The sequence below is a fragment of the Pygoscelis adeliae genome, unplaced genomic scaffold (assembly GCF_000699105.1).
Source record: "Pygoscelis adeliae isolate BGI_AS28 unplaced genomic scaffold, ASM69910v1 Scaffold239, whole genome shotgun sequence".
Taxonomy (NCBI): Eukaryota; Metazoa; Chordata; class Aves; order Sphenisciformes; family Spheniscidae; genus Pygoscelis; species Pygoscelis adeliae.
In genome coordinates this window covers 370507-384836 of record NW_008825537.1, presented here as the reverse complement: position 1 = coordinate 384836, position 14330 = coordinate 370507, and the positions used below count along the sequence as shown (strand labels likewise).

General features: G+C 50.0%; 1 protein-coding gene across 1 annotated transcript; it reads right to left on the bottom strand.

Moving 5' to 3' along the window:
* Nucleotides 1–1122: 1122 nt before the first annotated feature.
* Nucleotides 1123–10970, bottom strand: BSG (basigin (Ok blood group); the record flags this gene model as incomplete). Its single annotated transcript, XM_009331846.1, has 8 exons — nt 1123–2240; nt 2859–2929; nt 3253–3277; nt 5806–6079; nt 6293–6420; nt 6932–7020; nt 8840–8996; nt 10595–10970. Coding segments are annotated over 7 exons (1107 nt in total), but the record flags the coding sequence as incomplete, so codon positions are not given.
* Nucleotides 10971–14330: the final 3360 nt, after the last annotated feature.

Below are 14330 nucleotides of genomic sequence, written 5' to 3'. Positions count from 1 at the left end.
CAAGTTGGCCCGGCAGAGAGCAGCATGATGCCGCTCCATCCCCTCCCCAGCTCCCCGGGCTGTTTTTCCCCCCCTGCACCAGCCCCGCCAAACAAAAGGCACAAGCAGCGCTTTGTGTTGCAGCCCGAGAGCCGGGTCAGGCAGGACCCATAATCCTCATCAAGGAAATTAAGCCAAGCACTGATTTTTCACCAGGATGGCACCCGCAAGCACGAGGCCGGCTGCGAAAGGCTTGCATAACCCACTTACGTGCTGCAGAGCCACGCTGCCCAGTCAGCCCCAGGGCCAGCCCAGCTGATGACACACCGAGGCAGCAGAAACACTATCAAGAGGGACCCAGCCACCCTGCCACACCACAGCCGGCAGCTCTGGGGGTACAGCCTTGCAATCAGAGCCACGCTCCCCAATTACCCCCTTTCCCAGGCAGGGAGAAGCGTTTGGCTACAGTGCAAGGCCACAGCTCACACGCTCGCTGGGACCAGGGCTGGCAGGGCTCAGGCAGGCATAGGCACCTCGGGCCAGCTGGGAGATCACTGGGGCTCCTCTCCAGCCCACGGCCACTGCTGCCTTGCTCCAAGGGCAGGAGCACTGGCAGAAGCACGCCGAGCTCAGGGCTGGCAGCAGGAAAGGGACCCCCCGCCACATCCTCCATCCTCTCCACAGGCACCACGCTGTGCACAAAGGCAGCAAAGGCCTCGCACCTTCACTTTCCCCCCCAGGAAAGAGCAGTGAGAACAAAAAATAACCGCTTAGAGAAGCATGAGACACGCAAGCACCATGTCCTACAAGGGCTCCTGTAAGTTGGGGCTGATCCTTGACCCCACAGCCACAAGACACTGAGGAACTGTGCAGCAGGGCAAGGTGACGCCTGCCCCCAAACAGGCAAGCGTGCCCCAGTGACCAGCGCTCCTCCGGGCTCTGCGGAGCAGGGACCACTGCTCATCTCCCTTCGCAAAGGCTTGAACACCTCCCAGGCTGCGATTAGAGCACAGAAGAGCTGGCACCGAATCGTGAGAGACAGTGTTGTGTTCTACAGCCAGAGGAGCCAGAAATGAGTCAGCAGGTCAGGCAACCCAGGGGTCCAGCCAGCAGGGAAGAGAGACCAGAGTCCAAAGAAAGATGAAAAAAGAGAGAGAGGAATCATCTTTATTTGTGAAGTGTGTTAACAGTTCAATGCTACCCGGCAATAAAGGTATTAGACTCCACTGAGCATCTGTCTGCTCTCAGGCTTCTATGTCACACAAACATCACGATGGCTCAAGCACAAGAACACACGCTGTTAAACTGCCCCCCCCAGCACTGCAGCCCCTGTTCACTCTGCCCCTATCCCCCACTGTAGCAACTTGAGAAGAGATACTAACAAGCCATGAAAATAAGTTAACAGCAATCATATTTATCCAGCATCCAGCTCTAACACTGCCTCCTGGTTATCTGTTTAAGAGGGTAACTAAAGCAGCTCTGGAGGAAGCTGCCTGACATGGTACGGCACTGTGTGTGTGTCCAGGTGGTGTGGCACACACCGAGGAATGGGCCCTTCACTCGCTCCTCCCCAGGAGCCGCACCAGATGTGCCTGGTGGCCCTGGCCAGGTGGCTTACAAGGACACATGCCGCTTCCATGCTAGGTAAGGGTGCAGCCTTGCTCCAGGTGATGCACTGGGAAAGACAGAGAACTACCTTCCTAAACCCTTTGGTCAGATCGGGTCATCTCCAGACGGTCACCAAAGCAGTTTCTCCCTGACCCGCACAAACAGGGCAGGACAACAGACCTGCTGGGAACACAGGCCGTGCCAGCCACGTCCAGCGGAGCAGCACACAAGGAACTGCGCGCATTTCACTGCGTGTTCAGGTCTGTTATCCACAGCTCCCTGAGCGGCCTCAAACACTGAGGTGGGGCAAGGAGGGCATTTCAGAATGGCCCTACCCAGCACACCCTGTTCTTCCCAGAGGTGAGGAAGAAATAAGTTGTGCTCCCACCCACCCCCACCGTACATGAAGAAACCTAGGACAGAGGCAGCCAGCGACCTAGACTAACAGAAACAAGGGATTTACATTTACAGGTAGAAAAACCCTCCCACAACTTTTTTTTAAAAAAGTGTATTTTAGATTCTACAACTTAAGTTTCTTTAGAAAGTGAAGTAACTGAATCACAAGGACACACTAGAATATTTTATGGTGCTATTTTACCAAAAAATTAGAAGAAAACAAAATTGTCCAGACAAGTTCTTCATCTACACATCACCTGGCAGGAGAGAAAGAAAAGCCAGTTAGATAACCCAGTTGTACCAGTAAGGCTGCACTGTGCTAGAGGGGGTTGATGGAGCAGTACAGGACAAAGGCTGCCCTTCAGTAAAGCTGTGGGTAAGGACTCATCTCCCGCTTGAGTCCAGGGCAGGAGCTATCAGGCAGTCCTGACTTTCCCATGCTTTAGAGCCCCACAGTAGAGTCCAACACTTTCTTGTCCCTCTCCCCTTGTCTGTCTGGGCAAAGGCCAGACACACTGCTGTTCCCCACACACAGTCCCAGCAGCTTTGGCAGGTTCCCACCAGGCTACTAATGGCCTGTGCCTGAACTTCACAGCAACACATGTTCCCCCCCACCTCCCCAGGTCCTGCAGTACGATCTTGGGCCAGAAGAGCCTCTGCCTGCATGGATGCTTCTGCTTCTTCCAGAGACCCTTTGCAGATGCAGATACTGCAGCCAGGCCAGACCTCTGAGCAGCTGATAAAGAGCTCTGGCTAGGTTACAGCTAGAGACAGGCACCTCAGGCCGCTGTAGGAGCCCTTCACTGTGAGGAGGTGAAGAGCCTGGCACAGCAGCTGCTCTCAGCTGCAACTCTGCCCTCGGGAATGGCACTCACCTGGCCCCTGCTCTTAGTTAGCATTTCTCTGGCGGACATTCTTGTCCTTGTGGTTTGTGGCATTGCTTTTCCTGGAAAGAGAAAAAGCAGCAGTGAGGAAAGAAAAAGCACAAAGCCCCACCCTACCCACTAATATAATTCAGGTCCAAATAGATGGTCAAGATAAGGCAAGATGAGATTAGTTACCAGAACAGCGTCAGTTTCCGAGACACTGGTGCCATCCCCAGTTATATGTGGTTTATACACAGGCCACATTAAATGAACCACGGGGGGAAAGTCTAGCAAGCTAGTGTTATTCCCACACCAGCTAGCTTTTACATCCAGAGCAGATTCCCTGAACAGATGTGATCTGCCAGTACAAATCTGGCTAAATAGGAAAAAGCAAGGTACTTACAGTGGTGCAGAACCTCCATCATCATCTTCACATTCAGGACAGCGTAGAAAGAAAGAACGAACAGTGTCAGGGAAGAGCATGTAAGTAATCTCTGCCACCTCTTAAAACTCTGGGGACTGCATTCCAGACAGGTTACTGGATATACTGGATACTACTGCCTGCACAGGGCTGAACCCAAAAGGTCATCTCACCCACAGGGCTCCTCTTCTGCCAGGGCCTGGCAGAGCAGGGGGCTACTTCTTACCAGAACACTACCACCCCCTGCATGAGTTTTAAGCTGCTTCTTGTCTAAGCTTAGACAAGGCACAAACTTAGACATAAGCTCCTGTTACGCAGTTGCTTCTGTTGGCACGGGGTAGGCTTGGCTCACAGGATAGCCAAGTCACCACCACCACCACCCCCCACCAACTGGCAGAGGTCAGGTCTGGCACCTCATTAACCCTGAGGCACACCCAAGACTACCCCAGGAGGCCACAGAAGTAGAACTACACAGGGAAGCATCCGGGCAGTCTCTGAAGCAGCACTGCTGACTGGTAACATCTGTTCAACATTTGCACCCTGTGTATCCTCAGCATACCAGCCAATCTTCCCACCACCAGCACTTAAAACTGGAAAGAGAGCGCCACAGATCCACCCGGCAAGACAGCACAGCTGCCACTGATCTACCTGCCGCTCTCACCCCTTCAGCACCACTAATTCAGATGGCTCCCAGATCTGAGCACAGTCTTCAACAGCAAGTAAAGGGGAATCCAAACAGGATGTTTCAGGAATGAGGCTTTAAGCATCAGCAGCAGTACGCCCTTCTTCCTCCCCACACGTTTTGTGAAATCAAAATAAACACACTGCACACTACATTCTTGCTACACTGAGAAGTACAGCTAAGAAAACATCTCTGCCAACACATGCCAAGCCCTGGGGCCTTTCACCAGCTCCTTGCAATCTGCCACCTTCCAGCAGAAGGCTCCCCATCATCTCTTCCACAGTCCAGGCTCCCCTCAAATGGCACCAAGCGGTGAGGCCCACACTCTAAGCATTGGGACTGCCTTGGGCACCAAGGTCTGCATGCAGCTGGTGAGAGGACAGATGCAGAAACATGGCTGGAACTATCTTCTACTTACCATTTGAGGTGGCACCCAGCAGCAGAGAAGGGAAGAGCAGAAAGATAACACCAGCAAGGATATCACACCATAGACAAGCCAGAGTCTCCCCATCCCAGGTAACAGGGAGCAGTGATGGTTGGACTCGATGATCTTGGAGGTCTCTTCCAACCTTTAATGATTCTATGATTCTATGATTCTACCCTGAGGTACATTTGGGCATTTGTCCGAGCTGGCTCAGCAATGCCTTACTGTTACCTCCTCTCAAGAGGGGCAAAGCTACAAAGACTTTTGGGGAGACATAACCACTTCACACCAGGAAAGCGTAAAGCTGTGTGTTTGTCAGACAGGCACGATGCTGTATCGTCATCCACAAGCACTCAGGAACCTGAGCTTAAGAGCTCTGGCCAAGGAGCATCAGGACACTTCGGTATACACACCCTGCCTTTGTCTGTCAAAGCATCTGCTACAGCTCTGACAGATCAGCATGCAACATGGTCTGGACCAGGCTGATGTCATCAGAAGCCAGATCACTCAACGCACACAGGCTATAGTTTTTTGCTGGAAAATGCAGCTACAACATCCTTAAGAAGATATCTGCCTTCCAGGTAAGAGTGTCAGAGGGCAAAGCATCTGCTTGTAAAACTGCCTTGAGTAGAACTCCCCAAGCCCTGTAGTCAGGGGAGGGATATTTAGTTTTCCTCCCTCTGCTGCACCTCACACCACTCAGCCTACCTGATGTGCTGTTCCCTAGCAGAGGGCTAAGGAGCCTGACCCAGCAAGCAGGAAGGACACCAAGCATTTACACTTCATTGTTAACTGGATCAGATAAGGAAGGGGTGGCTGGGCTAACACAATGCAGATTCTTACTGATAAGGAATGGGAGGAGCCGATACTTCCAGAACAGATTAAAGATAGCACTAGGCTTTGAGGAAGTCTCAGGATGTGTGGATCCAAGGACCCAAAACAGATCCATGAACTGAACCTGAATTAAGCTAAGCCTGGTCTTATGGAGCCACTGACACAGTCCCCCACTTTTGCAGCACCAGAAAAGCTCTACTACTTATTCAGAAATCAGCTTCTCCAGAATGTGAGCTGCCAAAGAAAACTCAGTCCTGCAGACACTCAGGTGAAGCACTTGAGCAAAGTACAGAGGAACTGGTGAGACAAAGGGTCAGGCTGACCTGCACCGAATCTTATCTCGCTCCAGATCCAAAGCACAGCTCGCTGAAGGACTGTCAGAAACAGTGCAATTACTTGCAACTTCATGGCTAAAGTGGCCTGGTAAAGACTCTCATTACAAGAAAATTACTCTCTTTACAAGAAGCACCCAGAGAAGCAGCCCTCAAATTAATGCCCATCTGACAAAGGGAACTCCAAGTTCTCTACAAGAACATTTTGCCCGCGCCCTACAAGTTACTTGGTCTCCCCAGATTTAACCCCAGGCACCTCTTACCATCAAGAACCTCATCTGGCTTCCTCCTTTTCTCGTAGATGAAGATGATGGTGACAAGAACAAGGACTTCTGCCACGATACCCAGGAAGGGCCAGAGCGCTGCCAGGCGGCTGCGTACACGCAGGTTTACCGTAGCACCACCAAAGCCGTAAGAGTTGGTGGCATTGCAGTGGTAGTCACCCGTATCCTCCTCAATATTCAGTTTAAGAATGCGTAACTCTGTCTTGTTGCCACTGGACTTGATAATGTATCGACCAGAACCATTGATGATGGGCTGGAGGGAGAAAGAGACAGCTCTCAGGGCAGTGCTGACATGAGGGGAGCTGCTCACTTACCATGCACGGTCCTACCACTACAGAAATCCTCCTTGCCATGGCACTGAGGAGGCTACTCTGAAACAGCTAATTCTGATGGGACGAGGTCCTCCACCTCTTTGCTGGGAAGTAGGGTAGGCAGAAGGGGAGAAAGAGCAAACCACAGCACTTACTTCTTGACCATTTTTGTACCAGACCCAAGAGCCGACAGGGGGGAAAGAGGGATTCTTGCAGGTCAGAACGCCTGTGTCCCCCTCATTCCCATGCTCAGACTTCTTGTATGCCATCACTTGGGGTGGAACTACAGCAAGAGAAAAAGAAAATCAGACACCTCATTTTAGAAAACACATAGAAGATTTGTACTCCCTGCAGTCCACCTAGCCAGAATCAAAGTAAGTTACCCATAAAGCTTGACTTCAGTTTAAGAAATACACCCACTAATGCATTCCCTTCACATGCCCATTGTCTGGCATTTTCACAGAGGAAAGCACGTCAAGCTGCTTCAAGGCAGGCTCAGATTTGTCCACCAGGTATTATCCCTCTCCCATTATTCTTGTGGGAACATGCCCACAGCAGAAGGCCTCATTTAATGCAAGGTCTAAGAGCTGACCCTACAGACACTTTAGCTGCCTGATAAAATGGAGCTGCCTCACAGAGCGAGTCTGGTAGTACACATGTAGAGTCTGCAGCCTTGTTAGTAAGGGCTAGAAGCAACTTTTCAAGAAGCTGAAAAGATACCAAAGCAAAGTGTTCAGAAGATCACAGCTTCCCCACTCCCCTCCTCAGACCCAGAAGCAAACATATGAAGTTACCTGAAATATTCACTTGTCCTTTTATCACCGGGCTTCCTTTGTAGACACATTCATAGACACCAGAGTGCTCTTCCATCTTCCCCTCGATTCTACCGAAAACCAGGATGTCAGATAAGCATTCAGCACAACTGACTTATCCACAAACAGATACTAAACTCCAGACCCATGGAAACAAACATCTATAAGCATCAGTAATTTCCTCCATAGGCAATTTCTCCCATTCCAGTGCCAGTATTTACGCTCCACCATGTACCTACAGCAACCCAACTCTTCACCCTTCTCTCCCCACACATCGAGGATGGCAGAAGAGGATTTCACATACAGGTCTGTCAAGTCAGTGATCGCTGAGACCTCCTGATCTTGTGTCCTGAATCCTGAAAACCAGCAGCTTTCACTCCCTAACCCAAAGCACTCTTGCCATCAGGGACTCCACAAAGGGAAAAAAATGAAGACCTAGACTGTTAGCTAGTATAGATGAAGAAAACCAGGAGCACCGGGACAACATTACACCATCACCAGGTGCAGTGCCATATGTACACTTCAGAAGTGGCCAACTCCATGCTCTTCCCTCTTCCACACAGACCCCAGGCTCATTAAAAAAAAAAATCACACCCTACTGAGCAAAGCCAACAGAATCTGTTGTGCAGCAAGAGACCTCTAGTTAGCGCAACCCAGGACACAGCCACACAGCTCATGTAAGACATCAGCTCTGCAGTTCACCTCTAAAGGAGACAGGCAAGGAGCTTAGGACAACAGATTCAGAAGGCAGCTACCCTTCCCATGCAGGAAAGCCCACTGAAACACACGGCAAAGCAGTGGCAAAGAAACACCCAGGGTGGCTTACTCTGGATTGATCCAAGCGTAGGGAGAACTCTCCCATTTTCCTTTTTGTAAAGCTGCTGCAATGAGATTTAGTGGATTATGCTGCACTACAACAAACATCTCATTCTGCAGCTTAGTAATACACACTCGAGGGAAGGGGCAGGCAAAGTTGCAGTCCCATGGCTGCACTGGGACAACAGGCTGTTTGTTCGTTGTGCTGTGCATGGCGCTTCCCACTTCCAAAAACCACTCGGCTATGGAATTGAGGTCACGCGAGGGAGGCTGGGTTATAAATACTTTAATCCTTGTTCAGCTCCCTGTTGCTATGGGGAGACAGGCACGTCGGCACTGCCATACAAAAGGACATGATGCCTCTACAGCTGCTGGGTCAGTGCCAGCCAGGCCTGACTGTAATCAAAAAGGAAAGCTCACTGCACTGTTACAATAAGGCTGGTATTCCCACTTCTGCTCAGCTACACCCTGCAAGCAGTTTCTGAGCATTGACCATAACTTGCAAGCAGCTTCCCAGCTTGTACTGTAAGAATGGTTGGACTTTGGAAAGGTACATAAAAGCCAAAGGCAGTGACAACATACACTGGAGTCTCCCATTCTACACATGGTCTCTGGGGAGCAGGGAGCTGATGTCCTGCCCAGAGCAGGGGTCCCTCAAAGCTCTAGGAAAGCAGCTCCAGCACGTTGATGTCAGTGCAGAAGGACGGTGCAGACACAGGCCAGGCAGCAGCCCCAGCCATGTTGCACACTGCACCTGACAAACCAACAGAGCCCAGCTGAACACCTGCATAAAAACATGAAGCGGCAGAACTTCTCTTACTAAGAGGATGTGTGGGGCACATAACTTTCCCGTCCTCCTCCTTTTTGCCCCCTCCTCCCCTTAAAGGAGAAAATGTTGGGCCTTACCAGAAGTTTGTTTAGCTCATCTTATGTTCTAAAGTTTAAAAGCCTACATTTTCAGCAAGACTGCAAGCACTCAGCTGTGGGTTCAGCTGATAGGAAACATTAACTGCCTCTGGTAAAAACCTGTCCCCGGTGTTCAGATTCTTATCTGACCTTGCCCCTGACACTCACGTGTAACTGGTGAAACTACTTGACTCCGTGTCTGTTTGAAGTATCTTGTCCCCATGCATCCATTCATGGCCCTCGATGGCAGGGTAAGGCGCAGTCATGTTACAAGTGAGGATCAGCTTGCCAGAAATGCCAGTTACATGAGTTTTGATGTCTGGACCTGCATTCGTAAATAATTCAATTGAAGTTAACATGTGGTATTCCAGAGGTCTCGTGCCTGCCCAAGAACCTTTAATGCAAAACCCACAGCTCCTTGTCTCTATCATAGCTTTCACTTACCTTTGCAAACAGTTTCCTACCAGAACTGATACCAGCACAGGAGAGACTCAAAAAACAGGCGACTAGGGCCTGATTGCACCTAGCAATAACCAGTGCTTACCCTGCAGCTGCTCCCACCATGAGCGGGATCGCTGCCATGTGCTCTGCTGGGTAGTTTTGAGTCCCTGCTGTCCCTACAATGGGTGCAGCTCGAGCAGAGCTAAGTGCTCAATAAGCAATGGAAAAGGTCATACTGTGAAGGGCAGAGTACGGCTCTCTGCTTTTATGAGCCACTATAGCACTCAGTGTGTCAACACCTTCCAGAACCTGAGCAGACTTAAGACACCTCCAGGTAACGTAATTGATGGCAGTCAAGACCCTCTGTTGTGAGGGGTAGCAAACAAGACCATATGCAAGCAATACGTGCATCATCTGATGCAGCCCAAAATATTATAGTTAGATTTACTCCAGGGAGAACACACAGAACCATGACTCCAAAAGGTCCTGGGCCTCCATGTGCCAAGCAGCAGTAAATTATGCAACATAAGATGACTCAGGCTTTTCTACTTGTAGAAAGTAGTCCAAGAAAACAGCTGCCATTAGCAGCACCATTACACAGCCCTGGTGGCACTACAGCTCCTGTCCTTCCTCCCGGTCTCAGTGTCTTGGAAGGAACAATTTTTGCACAGGGCTGACAGGCATTTTGCTTTTCCTCCTACCCAAATTCCACCAGAAGAAGGTTCTGCTGGAGTTCTGTATTCCCTGGCTCATTTATGCTGAAAAGAAAAGACTGCTACACTGCTCTGCTAACTTCAGGATTCACGGTAAGACCTTAGCAGGATGTTAAATTCCCTCACACTGGCCCAGGTTTCTATTACTCAAAGCAGCTGCCTGTTAGCTCCAGAGTTCGACTGCCAGCTCTGTAAGCAGAGGGAATCTGGTCACTTCCACAGGACAAGCAACTACATCACATTCAGTGTCACACAGACACGGCCATTTCAAAAACGGTTGCATCTCAGGAAACTCAAAGCAGGTTTTGTTCCCCACAGCTTGTATCACCAGCAAGAAAGCGAGCTTAAAGCAAGACTGTTCACAGGAGCAGAAGTTGTACGAGCTGTAGGGAAGGGCTGGTTTGTCAGTGGTGGTTAGGGCAGAATCTACCACAGAATCAAGACTCAATTCTGCAAGCCAGCACCGGGACTCAGAGGCACTCGGGAATAAGCGGCAGGTTCCAGGTCTTTGGCTCCAGAAAAGGCGCGGGATTGCCAAAGGGCATTTTGGTTGGGAAGCCACAACCCTTTTTGAGCAGGGCCATTTTGGGTCAAGTCACAGGTGGTGAGGGAGATGACAGAGGGTGGGAGTCTCTCAGTTCTACAGCTGGGGTGGGAGGGTGAGGGGAGCTTTCGGGAGCAACAGGACACGGGTGCAGGGGTGAGCATGGCAGGAGACTCAAGACATCGGTGTCCGAGCAAGTGCCAAGGCCTCAGTGTGGCCACTCACGTTCGATGACAAAAACATTCGCCTGGGAACGGATCCACTTGACTTTGGGGCTCTTCGACAAGTGGTTGCGGTCAGGGTCGTTGCTAGCCCGGCACTCATACATGCCCGAGTCGTCGCCTGTGAGGTTTGCGATGTAGATGGTACTGGTAGAGTGCAGGTTGTAGGTGGCGTTGATTTTGACACGGTCCTGCCGTGCGCCATCCCAGAGCTGAGCATAGGTCTCATTTGGCTCGTTTCCCTCAAACCACCACTGGATCTCAGGGATAGGATTGCCAATCGCCTCGCAGTACAACTCGACGCTGTCCTGAGTCAGTCTCTTTTGAGACAGCGGTGACTTTATAAAACCAGCTATGAGTTGAAGAGGTATTAGTGCAAAGTGTTAGTGCAAAGCAAGAATTCACCCTCTACAAGCAAAAAAAAAATTCAGCCATTGAGAAGAGGCCACATACAATCTTCAGATCAGTGTACTCTTCCCTCTCCCGCCCTCCACGTTCTCTGAACTCTGCCCAGCTTGGACAGGGCTGTTATTCTGAATTCTTGCATCTCCAGCCAACAATACTACCTGCGACTCCGCTGCAAAACCAGAACATACAAACCAGCACATAGTATTTGCCACTATCGAAACAAGAAACCCACAGCAGTCATGGCATTGTCTGCCTTCTGCAAGGGACGGCATTATGGCATGACGTTCACTGGGGCAGACCAAGAGCCTGCAACACTTCCCCGGTCTCCAAGCACCTTCAGTTCAGGACGAAGACAGGAACAGATTTTTGTTGCACGGGCTTACCCAGCCTCCATGGTCCCCACACAATTTTAGCACCCCCGTGCTCTGGCAAGGCGCTCCACAGGTCTGCCAAAGCCCCCACCTCAGGTTGCAACAGAAGGCCAGCAGCACCAAGGTAGGACAACCCCATTCGTGTCCCACTGCGGAGGACGGGCAGCACCTTTGCTAGGTGGCTGTGGACGGCAGCACTCACTGCTAGACATACCAATACTCTTTGCTGGCCTCGTCTGCCAGGCCTCACTGCACTGCCCCGCTCACACATTTGTTTCATCACTCTGCTCACTAAGATGCCTGGCAGATATTTTTAAACACAATATTAAGATAACAGCTTTTCTGGGGGAGAGGAATGTCTTGCAGTCTGCAAGATGTTGCAAGCCAGGTGAGGAAATGTGTAACATTCATTGTCATACAAACAGTGAAATCAGACTTTTCATCTCAGGCAAGATAACTTCGCAGAGCTAAATTAGTAATAAACAGATTAAAAGCACAAGAAGCAGCTGCAGCCCAGAACTACGGTATTTTTCAAACTGCTCTTGCGGTGAGAGGCCAGAGGGTTCAGCTTTCGAAAACAGACAGTCCAAAGGTAGGTCCGTGAGCCACTGGACTGCGGAAAGCTGAGCTGCCAAACATCTTTAGGCTACCAGCCAGACACAGCACAGCCACTGCGAGCAGCGGTCCCCAGGTGCAAACTGCCCAAGTCATTACAAGGCAGTGGGGAGAAGGGCCGGGCCCCGGGGGAGCTGTTCTTGGAGGGGGCAGGAAGGGAGGCTCTAGCAACATCGCTTCAGGAAAAGACATCATTCATGGGTCAAGGTTACTTACGTGACTCAACCTCAGTCAGATTTAAGAAGAACTAGTTAAGCTTGTGACACGTCCTTCCTGCACACTGACTGCACTTCAGGCGTGCCAACAGTGGGCTTACGGGGCGTCCCACACACCAAGACGGCTTCCAGGAAATTAATGCACTTAAAATTAAGCACTTAAAGTTCATGATTGTATACAACCCTCCATATATGTACCATGACCTACAGGCCCAAAGGAGGTGGGTTTGGGAGCAAATTTTTTGTTTGTTTTTTGAATGCATGAAGATGTTTTAATAAGAAATCCTATGACCATTTTTGTGAGCATAGAAACAAATCAGTATTACAAAACCAAGTTTGCTCAAACTCAAGAAAAATACAAGTAAGTCTGCAAGGCATGTTTCAGAGTCCTAAATAAATCAATTCCACATTTCTCAAAGGAAAAATTAGTTTTGCATACTAAATCTTTAAAAGTCTGGAAGAATAAACATGCTTGGACAAGGAAGGAGAGATCTGACCCTCATCTGAGACCAAGACGCTTTTAGGAAAAGGCTGATGCTGAAAACTGGGGTACCTTAAAACAGAGGTCTGAGTGTAACCCCAGGGCTAAAAAACTCTGTTGCTATTTCACACACCAACCACAGTACTGCTGGTTACATTCAGAAATGCACTGTTCAACACCACTTTGGAAGAGGTTTCAAGGTTTCCAAGTGACTCTGGATGACAGAGTTGTACCAGAGACACCAGAATGGTGATCTTGAACTGATTTTAAAAAAGTGGTAGGTGATGGGGGTCCCAAAAGACATATGGAGGTATCAGCTATATGCAACTTTCATACAGAGTTTCACTTCTAGAACTGACCTGTGTGCCAAATGGGTTTTTTTACACCACAGGCCTGTGATTAAACACTCCCAAACACCTAATTTTGAAAAGTCATAGAACTGACTACAGCACTTGTAAAAGCCTGTCCCATTTTAACTACAGCCTGATTTAAAATGGGAGCTAGTAAAGATCAAGGGATTTTTTTTTTTTACAGATACAAGGTGATTATTGTATGCTGACAAAATAAGCTGTTGCAAGGTTATTTGCTCTGAGTTAGAGGGCACTTCACACAGTTCAGACAGGCTAAAAAGCTTCAGCAAGCAGTAACAACAGCAAGTACCATTTGCATTCACATGGGATTAATATCCCCCCTCCTCCCAACACAAAGCAGCCAGGCAATCAAAATCCTGGGCACTCGAGGCTGGGGAAAGCGCCTGCCGAGTCCCGAGGCACACGAGCACAGCCAGCATCAACCCACTGGATTGATCAGAGATATTCAAATGTTTTCCAAATGCTGATGGGCTGCAAGTTGAAACCAGCTCACAAAACCCAGACTTCACAGAACTGAGGTGGACACTTCTCTCAGGCGCCGTGTATCTGATCGAGCTGGACAGCAGTGAAGGCAGACAAGACCAGATAACGTTCTCCCGAGTCACCTTCAAACTAAAAACAACCTCTCCCTCCCTAGCAGAGGGAGGAGTCCTCGTGGTGTAAACAACATCTGCGAGCCCGGGGACAACGCTCAGGGCAGCCAAGCCTGGCAGGAGCCTGCACTGTCCCACAGGGTACACTCTCCTCCCCGGCATGACCTTTGCTTCTTGGCCGCAGAAGGGGATCTATGAGGCTCTGACACTTTTTGCCATTTCCACTAATAGCTATAAAATCTACTCTCCCCTTAAGTTTCGCATAACAAGGCAGTCACTACACAACCACGTCAAAGGCAAGTGCTTTCAGTCAGGATACCTCCTCCTGAGGGCACAGAGTCCAAGCACACACCTACCTACGCTTCAGCCACCTGTTCTGCGTGGCGAGTTACCAAAAGTCGAGATGCTGCAGATTAAAAGGACCATCTCTCATGCAGTCTGCTCCATAAAGCCAAGTCTAAACACTATTGAGAGGTAGAACCCCACACTTTCCAGCCCCCCACCCTGCTTACTTGAAGAATCAGCATCGTTCCACACCAAGCCCAAGGGCATCACAGCCGGGGCAGGACACGCACGTTACACAACCGACGGGCCTGCGGAGCAGCTCTTCCTTCTGAGGCTTTTCAGACCAAGGATAGAAATAGCCTTCTCCACACCTCATTCCTGTCAATCCCTTTAGAGAAGCC